This window comes from Argiope bruennichi, chromosome 7 (assembly GCF_947563725.1).
Source record: "Argiope bruennichi chromosome 7, qqArgBrue1.1, whole genome shotgun sequence".
Taxonomy (NCBI): domain Eukaryota; kingdom Metazoa; phylum Arthropoda; class Arachnida; order Araneae; family Araneidae; genus Argiope; species Argiope bruennichi.
In genome coordinates, this window is record NC_079157.1 from 78,060,848 (window position 1) to 78,083,473 (window position 22,626).

The 22,626-nt window shown below is 26.6% G+C and overlaps 1 protein-coding gene across 3 annotated transcripts in view; it reads left to right on the forward strand.

Annotated features, from left to right (window-relative positions):
• The first annotated feature begins 14,219 nt into the window (after window positions 1–14,219).
• The window catches only part of LOC129976064 (kinesin-like protein KIF17), a 32,450-nt gene continuing 24,043 nt past the window's right edge, over window positions 14,220–22,626 (forward strand). For all 3 annotated transcript variants that reach the window (XM_056089426.1, XM_056089427.1, XM_056089428.1), the window contains exons 1-3: window positions 14,220–14,401; window positions 19,535–19,649; window positions 20,920–21,075. In XM_056089426.1, the coding sequence (XP_055945401.1) occupies window positions 19,575–19,649; window positions 20,920–21,075 (231 nt within the window). In that variant the 5' untranslated portion in view covers window positions 14,220–14,401; window positions 19,535–19,574. The remainder of the gene's footprint in view (window positions 14,402–19,534; window positions 19,650–20,919; window positions 21,076–22,626) is intronic.

A 22,626-nucleotide genomic window follows, 5' to 3' on the forward strand; every position in this document is an offset into this window, starting at 1 on the left:
AGTAGCGCCAAGCATTATGGCGAGCGTGTGTGGGTTAGTGCTATTGCTGCTGCTGCGTCAAGTGAGTCTGACGACTTTGGGTTGCTGCGTCAAGTGAATCTGACGACTTTGGGTTGCTGTGGGTAGATGGCGCCACAACAGCTGTACAAAGGTTGAAGGTTCATTGTCCGAGGTCACCAATGTGGCGAATTTGCGATGAGCGAGGACAGAACCCTGTGGTGAAAAGCTTATAAGCCAGATAACAGCCACGTAACAATGGTAATTGCTTTTGTCTAGTGGTCTTGTTACTCGGCTGCGAACCACAAGGTCCCAAGTTCTATCTTCACTCATACTACTCCGCTACAAACCAATACACCGACGCCTCCTTCTCCATCAATATACAAAAATATTGCCTCCACCGAATGAATATCTTTCACAGAGGTTTAATAAGGATGGTGAATACTAGACACCAGATTTTTTTTGCAAGGTAAACTTTATTGTCCGTAAATTGATCACTCTTTACATATCTGAATAACTAGATTATGAATGAGATCTTATTCTTTCTGCACATAGTTACAGATATCTGTGAAAGGTAATCAATTTATCGCTTGATCGCCTATGGTTGAATTTTGTGCATGTTAAATTTGTTGTTTTCAATTTGCTGTCAAAGTCTATGAATTAAAGAAAGAGTAACATTTAGTTATCTGCTCACCTCCGTGTAGTTTTTGCGTGTTTCTAACATTAAAACAATTCTTCTAGCAACTGTCAACTTGAAGTAATTATCATTTATTGTAAATAATTACTTATTCTTAATTTCCTACACAATGGCACCTCAAAGCTTCCTATTATTAAGCTTACTTATTCTCAAGTATGTCTTTTTATGTTAACTGTAGAAGGCACCTCCCGATTGCAGTGTCACAGTTTTGCATAACACACATTTAATTAAAACCAGTTTAAGCATATTCGTTATCAAATTTTATCTCGATTCTTTCTTCAGAATCGAGTCAATATTATTTTTGTAACTTTTACTTAACATGTGAAAATATGTTTATTTAAATGATTACTTGAAATATTAAAGATTTTAAAAGAGATTCTTAAGCTCGTTTTTGAAATTTCAAAAAGTAATCAAAAATGTAAATTTATGTCTCTAGATTTTCAGTAAAATAGATATCAAAAATAAGAGCACATTTATTTCATATAATGAAAGCGTATTGATCCCCTTTTGGAATTTATAAATTGAAACGCAATTCAAGAAAGTCATCAGCAAATAATCGCTTAATCTTTAACATTTTATTTAACTTTAATTATCGTAATTTTTCATTGTTACTAAATAGAATTTCAATATGGTAGAGTTGTGAATTGTACATTTTTGTGTTTTCAATGACAATGAAGAATTTCAATATTTTTAAATGCCGTATTGTCATTGAAAGTAATTATTATTTTATTATTATCATTTATTAATTATTATTTTGTTAAATTTTGTTTCATACTAGGAGGCACCTTCCGGTTAAAATTAAGAAGAATAAAAGACGGTTCCAAGATTTCATAGAATTTGTCATGATGAATTATAAAAACTAAAAAGTATAAAATAACTAAAGTTAGAAATTCCTACAAATGAAAGTGTACTTTTCAAAAATTGCTTTTCTTCAATATGCTTTTAAACCTAAAGCTAATTTCCAGTTGAAAAGAAAAATAAATAATTTCTATCTGGCTTCAGAAAAAGCATAGTAAAAATAGATCTATTTGTTTTATTGTTCAGACGATTTTATTTTTACAGTAATCCAAACATTAAATTATTTTTTAATTCCAGCTTTCAGATTGCGTTACGTTTATAATTTTCATTAATTATTAATATGCAAATCATAAATGAATATATTTGCAATGCCAATTCTTATCTACAAAAAGAGTAATTTTTTCCACAGCATGGTATAATTTAAATGACTATCTTTATCTGATTCGTTTCGAGTTGAAACTTATTGTTTTGCATGTAAGAACAGGGTGAAGGTCGTAGTTAGACTTTTCCTTTCGTGAAATATCGACTATTGCTTGTTTGGATTGTCATTTGGTTTCATTCTGTTCCTTTTATTCTTTCGAAACTTTCCGCTGCGCTTTTCGGTCAACCACCGATGCTGTTGCCTCGAACGTAACCAAGGCAACATTGCGACCATTCTTTTTTATTTTTTACTGTTATCCATTTTTTTCATTTTCCCCTTTGAATGATCGGTTTCCAGACGAGTTGTTTGGGCATTAAATTTGGTCATTGGAGCGTTCACTTAGTTTGACTGGCATTATGTTAGAACATTTCTACCTTAAATAACAGCTTGCAAATAATGGATATAAGTGAATCATTAATTGATTGCATTATATTACATAACATACGTCAAATTTGCTCAGTCAAAGGTTATAAAAAGTTATAGGTCTTTCATAGTAGGTTTCATTCAAATTTACCATAAAGCAACTAATAATATAATATACAGAAATATTTTTCAGTCGAAATTTTTAGCATGATATGTTTATAGGATGACAAACTATTTGTAAATTACGAAATACATAATGTAATAACCATTACAAAAATTTTTTTTAAAAATTTCGACAAAAGAAACCATTGGTTATGATACTCCATATTTGGTACGTTATTATTTGTTGGATTGTAAATGCTCATAAAGTCACTTCTTAAGTAGTAGATGCACTCTTAAAAAATATTTTTCCCAAATTTTTATTAAATTATTAATTAAAAATTTATGAAAATTTAAAATTTTTCCTCAATAACTAAGAAGCATGTTATTGCACAAAAAGGACACTTTTACCCTAATTTAAAATTTTAAAAGAAATTCTTCTGTGGGACCAGTTTTATTTCCATATGATTATCTTAGTATAATTCTATTAAATTTTTAAAAATTTTAAGCAATTTTAAAATACCTTTTATTGTTTAGTCTTAAGGTTTATAATCACGCACATTGCAATGATATTAAATGCATGTTTCGTATGTATTTCATTGCTACATAATATAGAAATAAAAAAGTAGATTAATGAAGCCTGGAATGTCATAATGCAATGAATTTAGTGTTGAAATTCAAATCTTTAAAAAAATATTCTGGCATGTGTCTATTTATTAGCTAAAATATTATTTCTTTATTATTGACAAAATTGTCAATAAACGGCTAAATAAATGAGTGAATACTTATATCAAGATTGCTAAATTTGTTTGAAAATTAACATTTCATTCATTTCATCATCATCATATATAAAATTCCATTCCATCATATATATAAAATTCCATTTGCTTCAATAAATTTTCATTTATTCTGCACTAGTAGAAATTAAGATGAATACGTACTTTGGTTGTGAAGTTGATTAAATATTGTGCGCACTCAAATAAGCATAACCCATTTATTTTGAAAACCCATCATATTTTCATCAAATAATGAGCATCAAAGACAAAGAAATGAAACTGGTTTCTGAAATTTATTCATCAATCTTCCTAAAATTGAATATCGCTACGAATTTGCTCGATTCTATTATAATTTCGGTTTAAAAATTATGTCTACTTACATCCTTGACAAAATTAAAAAAAATAAATTAAGTATGTTTCTAATATTTTAATTCTCTGTGTTGGAATATCAGCTAAATCAATTAGAAATACAAATGGTGAATAACTAATAATAGTGAATAACAAGGATAAATTATAAATAACAACAAATACCGAATAAGAATTTAGTCTTAAAAAAATTACAATACCTTTCATTGTTTGTTTTAATACATTATTAATCAAAATAGAAATGCGATAAATAACCCTCTCCATCTCTATCTATCTTAATATATATAAATTACGTGTCACGTTGTTTGTCCGCGATGGACTCCTAAACTACTTAACCGATTTTAATCAAATTTGCACACCGTGTGCAGTTTGATCTAACTTACAAGATAGGATAGACCTTTTTTAGAATTTTTAATTAGAATTTTAATTATTAATTAAAAACTAACTTTCCCGCCAAAAAAATCTTTTTATTTCCCCCACCGCCAAATGAGTACGGCTACAGTTTTTTTCCCAACAGTCATGAGGCTAGGCTTAAGATTTTTCGGCTGATTATTTGAAACGATTCTATTTATTTTCTTAACGTTTGATGCGTTTAAAATTAAACATTGGTAATTAATCGATCTTTCAGATTCATTCTGAAGTACTTTTGAATTAAAATAAAACAGAATAAAGGAAATTAAAAATGTCTAATCTGCATAGCGTTACCCCAACTCGCGTAGAAAAACTCACGCATTTGCGTTACCGTAACTGGCGAAGAAAATTCACGCATGCGCATTCTGTTCTGATGGTTGCCATGGCAACCGTTATCAACGGATGATTTAAATTATTTTTGGGTTAGTTGCATGCTTTTGTAAGTAAATTGTATTTATGTTAGTTATATATTTTTTGTATACGCTTATAGTTTTAAGTACATCGTTTTTTTAGTTTTTTTAAACCTGTTTTCAACCGATTATTTTAAATGATTTGTTTTATTTTCTTAGTATTTGATGCATTTAAAATTTAACATTGTTAATTAATCGTTCTGTTCATAATGAATCTGAGAATATTTTGTTGACTAATTCATGAAATATTACATAAATTAGGAAAGATATTCTTTAGTGCCCATAAAGTTTAAACGCTCAGTGACTGTTTTCAGTAATCATATTACAAAAAAATACTTTGTTTCAGTAAAAAATATTATTAAATTAATTGCATATTAATCCTTTCCACTTTAATTTATAGTATAAATTCTACGGGAACTAACAGAAAATTAGAGAGTTACATATTACGTTATGACTGAAGCCGTTTATAATATTATGAGAGAATTATATGCCTATCAAAATTTGAAGTTTTAAAATATTTTGATGAAGAAGCTATTAAAGTAGGAATTGCATAAAATATTTAATTATTAAAATTTTAACGAACATTAAGATTGGCGAACGGGCTGGTCGCCAAAGGCGGCTAGTCTGTATAATAAAAATGAATGTGTGTGTGTGTGTGTTTAATTTAACAAAAACTCCGTAATTTAAACATGTCATTTAAAAAATGCATTTAAATAACAAATCTTATGTTTATTTCACAAAATATGCAGAATCATATAGAAAATATTTCTTTAAATAACGAATAATGCACATAATTCAAAATTTGAAACTATTCCACACTGGCATCTGGTTATTAAATTGTTTGATCACTATAATACTTAATTTTATAAGTGTTTATTTTTGGAATAAATACTTATAAACGAAATATGAATTACATCTTTCCGACAATATTTAATCACATTTAAAGAAGTCTAGTACCCAAAACATAAGCACCTAACAATCTTCAACTGTATTCTTAATGATTAAGAAACTCCTGTAATCAGTGAATGCGTGAGTGATATTTCATTTTTATGTATATTGTCAAGAAAAAAAAATACAATTTTAATACATAATTTAATTAATTTTAAGAGCAAAAACGGCCATACAGAGAACTGTTTACATGACAGCGTACCGAGTTCTCAAGTTGTAACTTTGTTAAAGTCTCCAAATGTGTTAATTTTTTTCTTAATTTCTTATTATATTAATTAGTTTGGCGAGTTTTGGTTAGTTAGGCTTGAATAGAATTTTTTCTTCTTGTCGGGAAACCTGGTGCAGAATGCTAACGCTTTACCAAAGAAATAAAACAAACATACTCATGCTCTAGCTTCTAAGATAGAGATTAAATAAAAAATATGGAAATAAAAATACGTGAAGTTTTTGGAAATTTTTTAAGCAAATCATTTTTACATAATGTTGCCATAAATCTATTTCCTCCTATATTTTGATTCAATTACTTTTATTCAAGAAAGCATTTAAACAGTTTATTTTTTTCTATCTTTAATTTTAAAGTAGTTATGGAGAAATGAAAATTTCAATCCTTCACCATTTCCACCAATTTACAAAATAAATAAAAAAGTAGAGTTGTAATACTGTAAAATTTAGAAATTGGATGAATCGCACATTTAGGTTTTTCATAGCGTTGTAATGTCATAAGACAGGTCTCTATTGGAAAAGTCCATGTACATAATGTGCATAACATATGAAATACAATTAAAATAACACAGTTTTAAGTCCGATCATTCGATGGAATAATGAATATAAAATTAAATCTAAATTATTTGAAATTAAATATAACCAATATTCCCGAAGAACCAGCTGATCTTCAAAGGCAACTAGTATTCGGTAGCTTTAAAAGTATGTGAAATCTACTAATATCGATAGATATTTTAGCTTAAATTATTTCATTCAAATACATGCAAAAACGAAAACATTTTTAAGATAAATTTCATTGTATAATGAAGAAATCTGGTTGATTTCATCATGTGAGAACATGATGTTGTTAGGGGGTATGGAAGCTCGAAATCGCGTAGGCAATGAATAAAGCATAAATGACAATTTTCATCATCATCTTTTCATCGCATATATTTTTTTACCTGCTTTTACCAGCATTGCATTATCACTATGTATGCTTCTTTGAAAGAAGATACGTTTTTAAAAGTTTGACCAGCTTTTACAAGTATTGTTTCATTATTACGTATGCTACTTTGACAGGAGGTGTGTTTTTAAATGGTTGACGCAGAGCTATGACATCATAGCTATTATTTCATCTCCAAATCGGTCGAGCTCCAAAATTTTGTTTGTCAGCTACAAAAATTTAAAATAAAAGTTTTAAAAAATTGTCATTTTATATATATATATATATATATATATATATATATTATTATATACAGTGCCTCAAACAATTGAGAGTACACCTGACTTTTATTCGATAAATCTGATTTCCAATAAAAATAACACATTACGGAGAAGTGCAAACATTTTTTTACTTTTACCCATAACAAATGGTTTAATTTAGAGTAAAAATAAAGAAAAATCAACGAAATCTTCTAAATTGAAAAGTTTTAGAAGCATTTTAAATAAACATACTCATATTTTTGCCTCAAAAAATTGAGAGTACACCAATGAAATTTTTGCAATATTTCGCATAGAAACAAGTGTCACTGTTAAGTTGCATGTCTTTTGGCTCTTATAATGGCTTCTAAACGTCATGTTACCGATTCGACCCATTTTTGGTGGTATCTGAAGATATTTTATCCCATTTTTCTTGCAACATTTGTTTTAAATGGATTTTGTTTCTAATTTTGTGTTTTTGAACCACTTTTTCGAGTATCGCCCACGAATATTCAATGGAATTGATGTTGGGGCACTGTGTTGGTGTGTGTAACTGCTGTTTACAATGAAAAAGACACCATATTTTGACATTATGTGCATTCTGTTTATAGTTGCTGTCCTGCTGGAAAATGGAAAATCCATGTAAACCCATATTTTTAACACTTTTCTTTATATTGCTGCGACCATATGGTTCTTCCAACTTGCTGCAGAAACTTCTCAAATCATAGACAAGTGTAAGTGTTGAAACTATGCAAAATACCATTAGACAAGCTGGATATAAAAGTCGCATTGTTAGAGAGAAACCGTTCATCAACTTGCAAATTCAGATAAAGCATTTAAAATTTGCAAAAACTTATCAATTGAAGACCAATAGCTTTTGAAAGGAAGTCACATTTAGTAATGAAAGAAAACTCAATATTTCTGGCAATGACAGCCATCGTACTGTATGAAGAAAGCCTAATACTTCTTTGGATCCAAAAAATTTACGTCCGACAGGTAGACATGGTGGTGACTGTCATGATTTCAGGTTGCATGACTTCAACTGGAGTAGAAAATTTAATTCTTATAGATGGCATTATAAACAATATTATTTACTTGGATATACTTCGCAGCAATTTAAAGGAAAGTGCTAAAAATTTGGAAAATGAAAAGTGCTAAAAAAATGAAGTACAAATTTCATTTTCCAGTAGGACAACGACCACAGACAGTATGCTCGTAACGTCAAAATATGGTGTGTTTTTCATTGAAAACAGCAGTTACACATACCAGCACAGTGCCCCAACATCAATTCCATTGAATATTCGTGGGCCATACTCGAAAAGATGGTTCAAAAACACAAAATTAGAAACAAAATCCATTTAAAACGAATGTTGCAACAAAAATGGGATAAAATATTTTCAGATACCACCAAAAATGGGTCGAATCGGTACCATGACGTTTAGAAGCCATTATAAGAGCCAAAAGACATGCAACTTAACAGTGACACTTGTTTCTATGCGAGATATTGCAAAAATTTCATTGGTTTACTCTCAATTTTTTGAGGCAAAAATATGAGTATGTTTATTTAAAATGCTTCTGAAACTTTTCAATTTAGAAGTTTTCCGTTGATTTTTCTTTATTTTTACTCTAAATTGAACCATTTGTTATGGGTAAAAATAGAAACATGTTTGCACTCCTCGGTAATGTGTTATTTATATTGAAAGTCGGATTTATTAAATAAAAGTAAGGTGTATTCTCAATTTTTTGAGCCACTGTATATATATATATATATATATATTATATAATTATTATATATATATATATATATATAGAGAGAGAGAGAGAGAGAGAGAGAGAGGGAGAGGGAGACCTGTAGAGAAGTCTCGTGATTGTTTCAAACCGGTTTAAATTGGTTAATGACTTTAATTAATGAAGACAAATAATGACTTAAAAATAATAATGTTCTCACATGATAACTTAAAATTGGCGATTGTAGATTTCATTTTAAATTTTTACTTGATTTTTTTTATATACTTTTTCGACTTCTGCCTTTCGTGCTTCAATTTCTCATATAACTAACCGTCTTTGGCGAACAGCTCGATTGTCCAGAATTTTGTTTTTCTTGGCTGTTAGTTTGTCACTTATTCGATAAGATTGAAAATATAAATTTTATGGAATTAATTTGCTACAAATTATTGCACGTGCAAATTGAAAAGTGTACATAATAAGAAAGGAAAGAAGAAATGGAAACTATATTTCGGAGTTAATGCACAAAGAAAACAATTTTTTTAAATCTTAATTTTAGCCCTTTGAAACTAATTTCTTTGTTTTATCTAACGATTAGGTTAATAGTTAGATAAAACAAAGACATTAGTTTGAATTTATCAATAAAGACTGTTATATAAATTTTTAAATTCCATTAAAATTATAAAAGAAGTTGTGCAAAAATAAATCTGGTGTTATTAAATTAAAAATGGTACCATTAATTTTTTTTTAAAGTTTTAATATAATGTGAGGATAAATTTTGTGAAATTGTAATTTTGGAGAATATAACTGAAGAGCAACCAATATTTGTTTACATTTTAATTAACTTTTGTATTTCATTAAACTGTCAGTGAGCTTCCTCTTTTCTTAAAGAGAACATGTATCAAATTTCATCAAGATAGGTCAAAATATATAGAATCTATAGACTTGTTTAAAAGAGATAAAAACAAACATTCATCTTAATACATATGCTAGTTGATGTATTCTACGCTGCTCAGGATTAAAATCCTTTCATATTTTTAATTTAAAAGTTACTTATTATAAAATTTTATAATATACAAACTCTTTTTATCGTCTGAAGTGTTTTTTAATTGAAATATAAATATCATTTGAGTCAGACGATTTTTTGAAAACCACTAATAATTAATTTTCTCTATAAGTTTTTTACATTTGGAAATTTTGAATTATCAGAAACAATTTTAAAGTTTATTCGCAAATTTTGAAACATAAAAAAAAGGTGTTAAGGAATGTTTTGTGACAATTAAATCAATACATTAAAACTATTAATGACACGAACAAATGATATATATTAAAATAAAAGAGAATTAAAAAAAAAAATAGTAGTAGAATAGTCTTACAGCTGCCTAAGAAAGGAGTACTTATATCATACTTATTTCAAAATCCTCAACGTTAATTTTCTTTTAAAATTTATTACAAATAAGGGAAAAATTGCTCAAAAATGATATTGCTATCGTTTAAAAAGTAAAATTCTGAATTTAAAGAAGATGTAAAAATAATTTTTTCTGGACTAATTTTCTTTAAAGTTGCGGTGGAGAAAAAAGGGAAAATATTAGTTAATTTCTAATTAATTGAATGTGTAATTAATATTTATACTTAGAGAAATTGTTAGTATTCTATTCCTTGTCTTAAATAACGAATATGCAAATTTTGGTTGAAATCGAGCTAATTTTTCAGGAGAAGATATGGAATATATGTGAATATATACGCACATATATTCATAAATATACGTATATACATAGCCAAGATAACTTCTATTTATATTAACCCTTTCTAGGGCCGTGGGAATTATGCTTCCCACCAAATTTATCCATCTTTGTATGAATTTATGTAGGTTGGCATCAGTTCTGACACATTTTTTTAGAAAGACAGAAACTTAGATGCTTCAGTTCTTTATCTCACACAAAATGATATGTCTTGATTTGTTACTTAATTATTAATTAACCAAATTAATTAATTAATCAAATTAAATTTATGTAATAAGCTAAATGAATCCCTTTTCTTATTCTAATTCCAAGCCTAAAAATATTTAAACATAATATGACTAGAAAAAAAATGGCCCTTTAAAGGGTTAAGATATAAATTTTAATGAGGCAATTAATTCGTGGACACCATGTGTTATAGATTCATTAAAAGAAACTATTAATTTTATTGCCTCGATTCTTTTCTTTTCTTTTTCTTTTTTTTCCTCCCACCCCCCACCCCCGTTTTTTAAATATCAAATTATTTCGAATTCTTGAAAATATATATATGTATATATTCAAAAAATTCATTTCAATTGCAATGTGCCTTAAAATATTTGAAAAAGAGTTTACGCGTTAAGGTTTTTAAAAATGAAAGGATTCCTAAAAGTAAGTTAGTTATAAATAATAACTCAAGGTTTAATCAAAATAGATATACTTCTAAAAGCAGAGTAGCGTGATGAAATGGACTGAGCTCTGTCACGATAGCAAAATTCTTCTCATGAAATGACCTTAGCAATCAAGCAATTCCTTACGTTGGAAAGAAAAAAAAAAAAAAGAAATGCCGGTGATCATGAAAAGAATTAACATTTACGGGTAATCAACTAATAAATGTATCATTCTTCTACTTAAAATGCATTTGTGTGTTGTTTTTTTTTAATAACGCTGGATACGGTTTCGTGCATTTGTTGTTGTTGTTGTTTTAATCGTCGTATGCTTAGTAGCATAGTTTTAGTTTTCATGGCATGTTCATGAAGTTCAGGGTCATTGCCTTCTTGCCGCCCAAACCAAGGGACCATTATAATCTAGATTCTAGCACAATTTTTACTGCTTTCCATCCTACTCTGCATTCCTTGGGTGTATAACTGGGCTTATAGAGAAAAGGTAGACCCTAAATGATAACGGTAGTTCACGTGAATGAATGTTCTCGTACAGATTCCGCATGCAGTGACGCAATACAGCGCATTTTGTTCTTCGCAATATAATGAAGAAAACTGAATATGCACTTTGGAGGCCTTTTCTGTCGGTTACTTTAATCCCAAAATTTGATATAAATCTATGATTTTATCCGCAAGACTGCATTCCAAATCTTATCTATTTAAATAGTTGCTTTTTTTTAGTTATCATGTTCAGAAACACGGAAATATAGTGACAAAAAATGCTTACCAGCCTTTTTTATATTTTTATAAAAATATTTCAAAAAAATTCCTCTATTTATTTAAAATTCTATTCAATAAATTCAAGCTAAAAAGCAGTAAAAAAAATAGACATATAATATGCTAACTGAGAGTATTAAAACTGCAAAACTACTAAAATATGACCAAAAAAATTAGTTCAATTGTTAAGATATTTAAATTTAAAGCAATAATCAATATGAATATAATAATCAATCTTAAATATAAAAATGAACTACTTTTGAAATTCAACTCAAACTAAAATCAAAAACTACGTAATAAACACAAAAGTAAAAATATCCGAAGGACAATTCCGAATTTCAACATTAGCAAATGCGGTGATTATTAGATATGATTAAACAGTGAAATAGATTTCATATTTCGACAAAAATGGAATTGATAAATTATTTTTGATCTCTATCTTTTTGAAGTCTTTTTAAATTAATTAAAATTAATAATCTTTAAACTAAGCTTAAAATGAGAAAAAGCAGTACAATAATAAAGCTGATGTCACAATAAAGCTAAATTTTTGAATTTTAAGACGGCATAAAAATATATTTTTTGTTTTGTGATTTCTTCAGATTTAATTTCAGTTAAAATTTTGAATCTTTTAACCCCCATTTCGCCTTCTTTGAAAGGGCACAAAAGCTCTTTTAATAGGACATTTAATTTTTCTAGATACTAAAGAAGTTGCATATTCAGTTTCATTCAAATCTGTCAAAGACTGTGGAATTGAATAAAATTCAAATAAACAGGCATTCAATTTTATATATATCGATTCTAAAATTTATCTAAATGGTTTATAAATATTATATAAACTCAAAATTAAAATAAAATAAGGATAGTAAACTTTTAAACGCCTTTGTATCAATTGCACCCATGCGCTACGACTCATTTAATCATTGTATAAGAGGGCCAAGTCAAAGCATTGTAACTGTAAAAATAGTCATACACGGCTATTTTATGAAATTCCATATTTGGAACTTCCCCAACTTGAAACAAAAAAAATTAACTCTGATTATTTATGTTTATTTTTGAATACGATATTTAATAGTAGAACGGTGAAATTTGGTATGTGATCTTTATGCCAAAATTATAAATATTAAATGTGTTCAAATTTTGAATGAAATCCATCAATGAATTGTCTATTCTTCACTATGAATATAATCACAACTGGAAAAAAAGTCACAAGCTAAACGGAAGAAATGTGATAAATGGTTTTAAAACCATAATTATGAATATGTACCGTATTTTAATCAAAATCATCTATGAGTTGACTGCCAGTAGATTTATCTATTTTCAACTCTGAACAAAAAAGAAAAAAAAAAGGGGGGGAGCGGAACATTATAAGAGAGGCAAAAGACAAATTTTAACGTATGATATTCATTTCAAAACCATAGATCTGTAACTTTATAGTTGATTTTAATTATTTTAAAACATTCTTACTGTCACTAAAGATAATATAATGAAATGTGTCTTCATTATGCAGATTAACAATCATATTTAATTCGATGTTTATCAGCTGATATATTATATATAAATGGCGCCATATGACATGGATAACGAAAAAAAAAAATCATCAAAATAATATGCTGAGCAGGTAGTCGCATTTTAAACTGTCATATTTGACAGATACAAAACTCTTTACATAATAGACATGTACATTAAGAAAGATTTTTAAAATTTATTAAACATCAATCAAAATTTTACTCAATTATTTAGGAACATATTACTATACATAAACCATTTTTTACTATTTTAAAATCCAGAAAATAAATTTCCTTGATATTAACTTTTATTTCCTTTTCTGTCGAATTTTAATAATTTATAAAAATATTTTACACAAGTAGGTGCATTTTTATATTTGCATGCTGTCATATAGATTTATAGGCACGAATATTACCAAATTATTAATACTCCTTGTGTGTGTGCGTACATCATCATTGCTGTACAATAATTTAATGAAAAGTTTAAAAGGAAATAAGAATAGTTTAATCTAACCTGAAACATTATGCAACGACGTTTCGGACTAGAAGCCTGAGTCTCTTTTAAATTGAAGTTAAAATTGAAAAATATGTTTCATTGTTTCATGATCACTTTAAAATTTGCTGTTGTTTTATGAATGAACTATAATTTCTTTCTTTTTTTAGGACGGCTTTCCTACTGTTGCGCATTAAATTTTTAATTAAATATAATTTTGCTTATAATTTATTTCATATGCATATTTTTCTCACTAGCATTTCAAAATACACACACACAAAAAAAAAGATAAAAAAAAATAATAAATTTGTTGAAATTTAAAAAATTTTTTCAATCTATCGAAAGTTAGTTTGGTTTCGATTTAGATTTCTTACGTGTCATCATGGATTGATTTATAAATGTTGAGAGAAAAAAAATAGTTCCCATACTATGCAAACGAAATTACAGAAAAGTTTTATGAATTTATTGCAATAAAGGATCGTTAAAAGAGGAAGCAAATTCAAGGTTCCACGGAAAAAGAATATTAATCGTTAAAAGCTTTACCTGCACCTCATAATCAATGTTAGAGAACGATCCGTAAGGTGGCGCATTTGCTTGACAACAGAGTTTCTGTTTTGCTTTTGTATCTACGGTTTTAGTGCCGTCATGTGTTGCAAAGGTAACGATGTAGTTAGTGATGTGCCGGCTTGTACCATGTTTTAAGGTTTATTAAATATCCGGTACAGTTTTTTCACGTGTGATAATGATCCCGTTAAGAATTCGATGACGTCTTCACGTGAGGACTTTTTGGATTAAGAGTTCGGATCTGAATATGATGAAGAAATGTTGATTCCGAAAGTAAGTATGTCACGACTTCTGTAAATAATTTCTAGTTTTGGAATGATCCGAAATTCCGGTAGTTGAAATTGAGATCATATAATAATTTGCAAAGTAATAAATAGAAACATTATTTTACATAGATGCTTTCGTTGTCCATACGAAATAATTTTAAATAATTACTTTTCATCAATGTAGTAGTGACTTTTAATTTTTTCCTCAAAATTTCTCAAACACATCCACAAGCGATCGCAATACTTCACCAGATCAAACAAATATTCGACTCCCATCTCTTTCGTATTTTTATTATAAATTTTATGTTATTCTAAAATTTTCGCCAAAACTAATTAGTCGAATTTGTGAATAAACACTTTAATGTAAAGAAAAAGAATTTTGGCACAGACTCTTGTAATATAATTTCATGCCTTTTCATGTGTCTATTTTCTTCAGAATAAATAAATACACTATTGTTTAGTTGTTTCTATTTGACAGTTTTTTTAAATCATACTTTATTTTTTTGTAACTTTTTTGAGATCTGTGATATTATTCAATTGTAACATATGAAACTAGAAATTGGGCCGTGATTAATAATTTTGAATTTTTCGTGTATCAATTTGGTTGTCTTGAGATAAGAAGAATTTTTTTCTTTCTAAATACTTTCTGAATGTAATTTTCAAATGTATCTATTAGTACATTCTGTTAAAAGTTTTAGATTATACTATTTCTCTTTTCTTCATAATCTATTATTATTATTTTAATTTTTGGATAGAAAATTCTCAAGTATCTAAATTATTTTTCAAAAGTATTTAGTATATTATTTTATAATAATTTTTTACTTAGTTTTGATTGATTAATTTAATGATAACTTTCTCAAGTGAATGCAATTAAGTATAAATCGCAAACAAAAGTTTATGTATTTGATTGCTCTGTTTCAAATGAAGTTCTTAATGTATTTATGATTTATATATATATATTAAATAATAATCTTTTTATATTGATATGGAACTTGTGATTATTCCAAAAATCATGTAATATATATTTGACCCTTATGGTTTTATACATTTTCAATTTTCAATTTTATTTGTATATGTCTGTATATTCCATTTTTCAAATATGGCATTAAAATATTGAAGATGTTATTGAATTGAGTGAAATTATAAAGCCTTTCATTTATCTTAATCTAGATGAATCAGTTTGCTTTATTTATTCATTAGTATTGTAAATTACATTACTTTTATATTTCTATTTGAAATTTTCTCTATATATCCATTAATTGAGTTCTTCAGTCTACATTCCAGTTGGATTCTTTTCTATTTAAAATCATCAGGTGCATATGCATTATATATTTGTAGCTATTAATTGCATTAAAAAGTTCTTTAAAAAATCTAATTTATTAATACTTATAAATTATAAAAAAACTGCTTGATTAAAATTTAAGTTGTAATATTTTCTGTTAGTGTAGTAATGAATAGTAATTAAATTTATAAATACTAAAAATAATTAATGCATTTTATTCTCTTTAATGAGATTAATTATATAAGTCCTGTTACTGGGAAAAAACTGAATAAATTAAAAGTCTTTCAGATAATAATTATCCATTTGTGATTTTAAAAATTTATCCTGGTTTAAATAATTTGAATTTTTATTATTTGCTAAAGTATATTTTCTCACACTGTAGTAAAAACAACACAACAATTTAGCATACTCTAAGTAAAATAACAGACATAAGATAAACTTTTTTACCATTATCCATTTGATATGCTATTATTCTATCAAAGTTAGAAAGTATTTTTATATGTTAAATGTATCTTAAAATTTTTTAAAATCATTGGATCATGTAGCTTATATTAATTTTTTTTTTCACAAAATATATTCCTATCTGAAATGATAAATATAAGATTTCATAGTAGATATCTTAGGCAAAAAATACTTGCCAAACTGTAATTTAGAATGTTTAACATGTGCTTAGTACATATATTATAGTAATAAGCTTTGAATAAACATTTATGCTTTTTTAATGATGAATTGCATCAAACTTTTTGTCAAGCAGGAGTGGTTTTGTCTACATTTTTATTAAAATGTTATGTTTTTTTTTTTTTTTTTTTTTTTTTTTGTATATGTGTTATAAATAAAATGTATAAATAAAAATATTATTTGTAATAAAATAATACCAAAATAAAAATGTATATTATGAATATTTTTTTTACTGTAATTTTTAAAGTTACATACATATTTACTTAGCCTTTTGTTTTACTATGTGAGAACTTAATATAATTTGATAATAATTTTGAATTCCTAAAATAGGAAAATCTGGAATTCAAGTATGGTTTCAAAAAGTGCTGTATCCTTATGTTTTGGGATTGTGGAAATGCTTTTTTTCCCTTAAAAAATTAATGTTGAGAAAATATTTTAACATGGAGCATTTTATTAAAATTTTACTAAAAGATACATTTTGCTAAATTTCTCTTTTATCTCAGTAACTAATCATTCATCCCTTCTTACATATATGCTCACATTTGGGTGCCTCCTAATTTTTTTTATTCATAGTTTAAATTATAAAATATTTTTCCAATTAATTAGACTATGTGTACAAAAAAAAATTTAGAATACTAAAAATAAAAAGTTTAAGAGCAATGAACATTTTTTCAAATTTGATAAGACATAATTCATACTGGTAATTTCGAATTCTGAATGCATAGGATATTGGCTTATTCAGATTTTAACTGATCTGCCAAAGGTACCTAAAGTTAAAATAATATCCATTCAGATACTTTTTAACTATAAATTTAACAAGAAATGAATGTTTTTTTTTAAAGCAAAGGAATAATGCTGTTCTATTATTATTACAAAATATTTTTAACAATAACTAAGACATGTGAGTAAAAATAAATAAAAAAAATTTCTTTTAGATATTTAAGTAAACTTTTAATTTTTTGAATCTACTTGACTAATATTAATAAAAAAGGTACCTAAAAGAATTTCTTTATAGGTTTCTCTAAGCTTATCTTTCAATCATACGTATAAAAAATTATGAACAAATATCAGTATATGCATCATAAATTTTTGTAAAAATAAACTGAATAATTTTCAGATATAGAAAAATATCTGATCATTAACTTTTTTGTGTATTTTGCCATTATAATTTTATAAATTGGAGTTTTTTTTTATGTTAACAATATAATTTTTTATAAATTTATATATTGATTAAATCCACAAAATACCTGAGACATTTCATTGATCTTTTGTAATTGATTCATTCATCTGAAATAGAAATATTATCACTATGATTCTTTGATTGAAATATGGAGTAAATTTAACTCTTGCTCTTAAGGTTAATACTAGCATTTTATAAATGCAGTAACTATGCAAGATAAATTTTTATTTATTTAAATACAGGCAAGCATTGAATGTATTATGCTTTCACATAAAAAAATTAAATTCTAATAACAGTCATTCATTTACTAGTTGCAATATGAGGGATGCTTATAAACTGACTATCAAATCTTCTTCATTGATATAACCTATTTATTGACAACAAAATTTCTGTAATATTATTAAATTAAAAACTACTACTAATTAATTGCTGCTATTGATTTAAAAATTACTGCTTTTAATATAGTTACGTACTGAAATCTTGAATATTCCATTGAATATTAGGTTCATTTATATCATATTTGAAATCAATATAAATCATAAGGTGTGGGAAAACTATTTATTGAATTAGAGACAGTGGTTCTTACGCTTTTACATGTAAACATATTTTAGCAGATGTGCGGCTAAAGGGAGGAAACTTTTCAAAATTTTAACTTTGGTTTATTTCATCCTGAGAGGCATAATTTGCACAAAAAACAAACAATGTTAAAAGATGTGTCAATCCCCATTGCGATATAAGAGCAAAAGAGATCGAATTTTTCCCTTCAGTGATTTTACTATCAGATTTTTATGTGGATTTCTTTGACACATGTCAATTTAGAGAAGAAGATCTTAGGTATCTTTAAAAGAATTTTGCAAGCATTAGGGATTTTTATCCCTTCACTTGGAGTGTGAGAAAATATTGAATTCAGCAATTTTATAGAGTGCATGTAGAGTTAATGAAATAAAAAAAAGTGGAATTGGATAAGGAAATACGACACCATTTTAGAATGAAGTTAACATGGGCTAATTTTGATTTTAAAAAATTGGAAAGTAATTAAGAATTAAATTAAATTTTAAAATATCATTACATACTTATAATCCTTATCTGTTTCAAGATTAATTAATGGCTAGGAAGAAACAAAATACAAATTATTTAGTAGAATTATTGTTATTCTATATATATATGTATATATATTGTAGGTTAAAATAGAAATTTGATGATATAAAATGTTAAATGTTTTCTTTTAAATGCCGACTTTACTAAAAGTATTTTGCTTCACAGTTATAATTGTATGAAGAGTTATAAACATTTAAAATTAAGAATGAAAAAATCTCATAAGTGCTATTTTTTTTTCCTGTGGAAAAACATAATAAATTTTGTGATTTAAGGTGCAAGTATTTAACACACTCTAAATAGTTAACAAGGATACTCGTATATTAACTGCCTACTATGAATTAGGTGCCAAATATTTTGTGACACATAGCATCATTTAGTTGTCAAATATTGCACAGTGTATGCAAACTGCTTGCCACCCGTAAATTGCCAAATATCACACACTAATGAGTTTTTTTTTGTAACTATAATTGGACTGTATTCATCAATTGCGTGCAATTAATATTAAGGTTTGCCAATGGCATGTGATTAATACCGAGACTTGGTAGTATCATGAAATTAACACTAAAGTTCACCATTAACATGCAGTTTATATGCAAGTATCTAAAAAAAATGTATAGTAGATGTCACCATTAACATAAATACAGCAATTAATTATCTCTAGAATGTAGTAAGTGGCATGTTTATATTCATCCCATTACAATTTTATCTTCTGTTTAATATCACTAATTTGGAAAATTGAACTAATAGATAAATGCTAAAATTGGCCTAAAACTTATTTATTATTCTGTAAGATTTATAGTTTAACCCTTACTGTATTTTCCATTTCAAATTTTGATTTTATTTCTATTTAATGACTACCACTATTGATTTATTATTTTATTTTAATGTGTGTGGTGTTATAGGTGATTCAATTGGTGAATTTGCGAAAATTTCGGTACTTCCATGGCATCCGAAACTGTAAAGGTTATTGTAAGATGTCGTCCTATCAACCAGAGAGAAAGAGATTTAGGATGCAAGGTAAGTGAGCATTTTTTATTATATTTGTGGGTATTTATAAGTATTTCATTACATAGTAAAAAGATCTAACTTATAAAACCTAATGTATTGTTTAGAGCATAAAACAAATTTTATCTGTCTGTAATGTTTCTTTCTTTGATTTATTGTTAAATATTCCTCTTATTTATTAGGATGATAGTAAAGTCTTTGAAAACTTTGCTTTTTACAATTGGTACGTTTCTTGTTAACATTAGCTTCTGAAATACCAAATATCAGTAATTGTTTACTTAATAAGCTTTATTAAAAGAGATTCCAAATTGTATATTGTATAACATTTTGGTAACTCAGACTGAAATGGAGAATAAGGAAATTAGTACAGAAACAGAAGGAAAATTAGAAGGTGTTAAGAAATTTCTGCATTCAAGGCTCTTGTTGAAATTTGTGCCTATTTCAGCTCCCCCCCCCATACTGTTGCAATAAATAAAAATTAAAATAGAGATAATCCAAAAATAACATGAAATATAAAAATTGTCAGAAATGTTATGCGAAATTTTTCTGTAAGGAATGAATTAATTTCCTTAGATTAATTGATTCATAAAATCATTTATGCTTATTTATTATTATCCAGTAAAATAAAATTTTACAATTCATATACTTTTATTTAAAAGTTTTGTTATGATGGTGCAATTATTTAACAACATTTTCAATTTTCTCTTCTTTTATTGCTAAAAATCTAATTAAAATGATATGTTAGTATAATTTCAAAATAGCATGCAATAACATTTCCAAAAACTCCGTTTAGCAAATTAATTAATACAAAAAGATATCAATAAATTCAGTCTGTAAAAATGCAAATTATGTTGTGAACAATATGTAAATTAGAATATTGAAAATATGCTACTAATATATATATATATTAATAGGCATATATATATATATATATATATATATATATATATATATATATATATATATATATATATATATATATATATATATATACCTACTATATTCAATGATAAAAAGAAATTCAGTTTAAAATTCATATTAATAAGTCTCAACAGTTTATTTACTATATTTTTTACAATTGGTAGTTTATGTAATGTTAGTGTAGGTTTCTTTAATCTTTACATTTTCCATATCATGATATATGTTTACCTTTTTTAAAAATCATTTTGAATAGTTTATTTTTTATACTTTTATATAGTTAATAAAATAATTTGCATAGATATTTTAATCATTTTCTGGCTAGAAAGAAAATTTATGTAATCTATATTGTTTGTAATCATAGGTGATAATAACCATGGATCCTTCGTGTGGTCTGTGCTCTATTGTCAACCCGGATGATAACTCTGCCCCTCCTAAAAATTTTACTTTTGATGGTGTATATTTTATTGATTCTACAACAGAACAAATTTATAATGAAATAGTTTTTCCAATAGTAGAAGTAAGTAATTTCCCTTCTTTCTTTAATAATGTAATAAAATATGTTTAGTGTTATGCAAAAAAAAAGTAAGAATTTAAGAACACTCTGTTGTTATGTCTAGGGCTTTTTAATGAAACGTAGATATTGAAGTAGTAAAAACACTATTTATTAAAGATTCATAAAATTGTGGTAATTTACAAATGATTACTTACAATTAAAGAAAATAAGATTATTAAGAAAATGTAATTGAAGAAATATTTTTTCAAAAGTTTTAAGAGCTTAATTAAATGAGCTACCACACCCTAGTCCTTTGTCTATCATTGAGAAGAAGTCTCGAAGCATCCTTACTGAACCACAGCCAGGTATCAAGTAGTTCATCTCAATGCCCTTCTGTGCATCGAGATGCATAGGCTTGTTTAGTTGACAATTTTAATAATCACTAATTTGTGCTGTCCTCTAAGTAAGGTATAACACATTAGCAAAGTATAAATAAAAAATAAACGCTGCAGGTCAATCCTACATTAATAAAACTAAATGAAATTGAAAGCTAAACTATTATATTTTTTTCTTTACTTATAACTATTTCTTTTCATTGGAGTCGGTTCAACTGACTCCACAATTTTTTGAAAATTGCAATTCCTTGAGTCAGTTTCTATTATCTAAATTCATGTTGTTTTGCTAAATTCTGCTTTATTCTTTTTGCCTCTGCAAATACTCATAATTCCTGAGTTTAGTGCATTAATGACTATAAGTTGAGCACCAATTGATCCTTTGTATTTTTCTCCTCCTTTCTTCTGGTATTATACTATAATTTTCAAAAGGCTCTGAAATTTTTCAAATTTTTTCTAAATATAAATTGATTATGCTTATTCTGATCCCCCATAATACAAGCAAAGTGTATTATTTGGCAAACTAATTAAAATAAGTTTCACCTAGTTCAAATGCATGCAGTGCATGTTCTTGGCATTTGATTCAATGCATTCAAAATTTCTCACTGCTAGGAACATCAAGTTTGGGTGCTGCATTATGATAAATCACAGTCTCACAAATTTTTCTGGTATCAAATTGCTTCCAAAGGCATCACATTATACTATAATTTAGTGTTAGTACTACCCAGCATTTTTGCTTCAATGTATTATGTTGCCAGTAGCTATTGAAGCACTCACTTAAAAGTAAATATAATTGTGCTTTCTTTTTCTCACCATTGTATGCAAGATATACTAGTAATGATAATATTTTTTGTTGCTTCATTTGTCTAATAATTCAAGTAATTTAAAAAGTATAGCTAAAGAATTTTTTTTATGGATTCTTACATTGTTATTATTTTATTAAAGTTTGTATGATTTTGTAAGTGTAGCAATGTTCTTTCATGTTTTATGTTTATTTTCCTTCTATCTATGATATTTTAAATCCTTTTTACCAAATATGAATTCATGTGGTACTTAAAATTGTGTTTATAATCCTTCAGAGTATTTTTCTTCAATTTAGCAACATATAAATCAGACATTTCACTATTGAACGAATACTTCTAAATGTGCTTATGGTGAAATAAAATTTTTATTTTAAATTTTT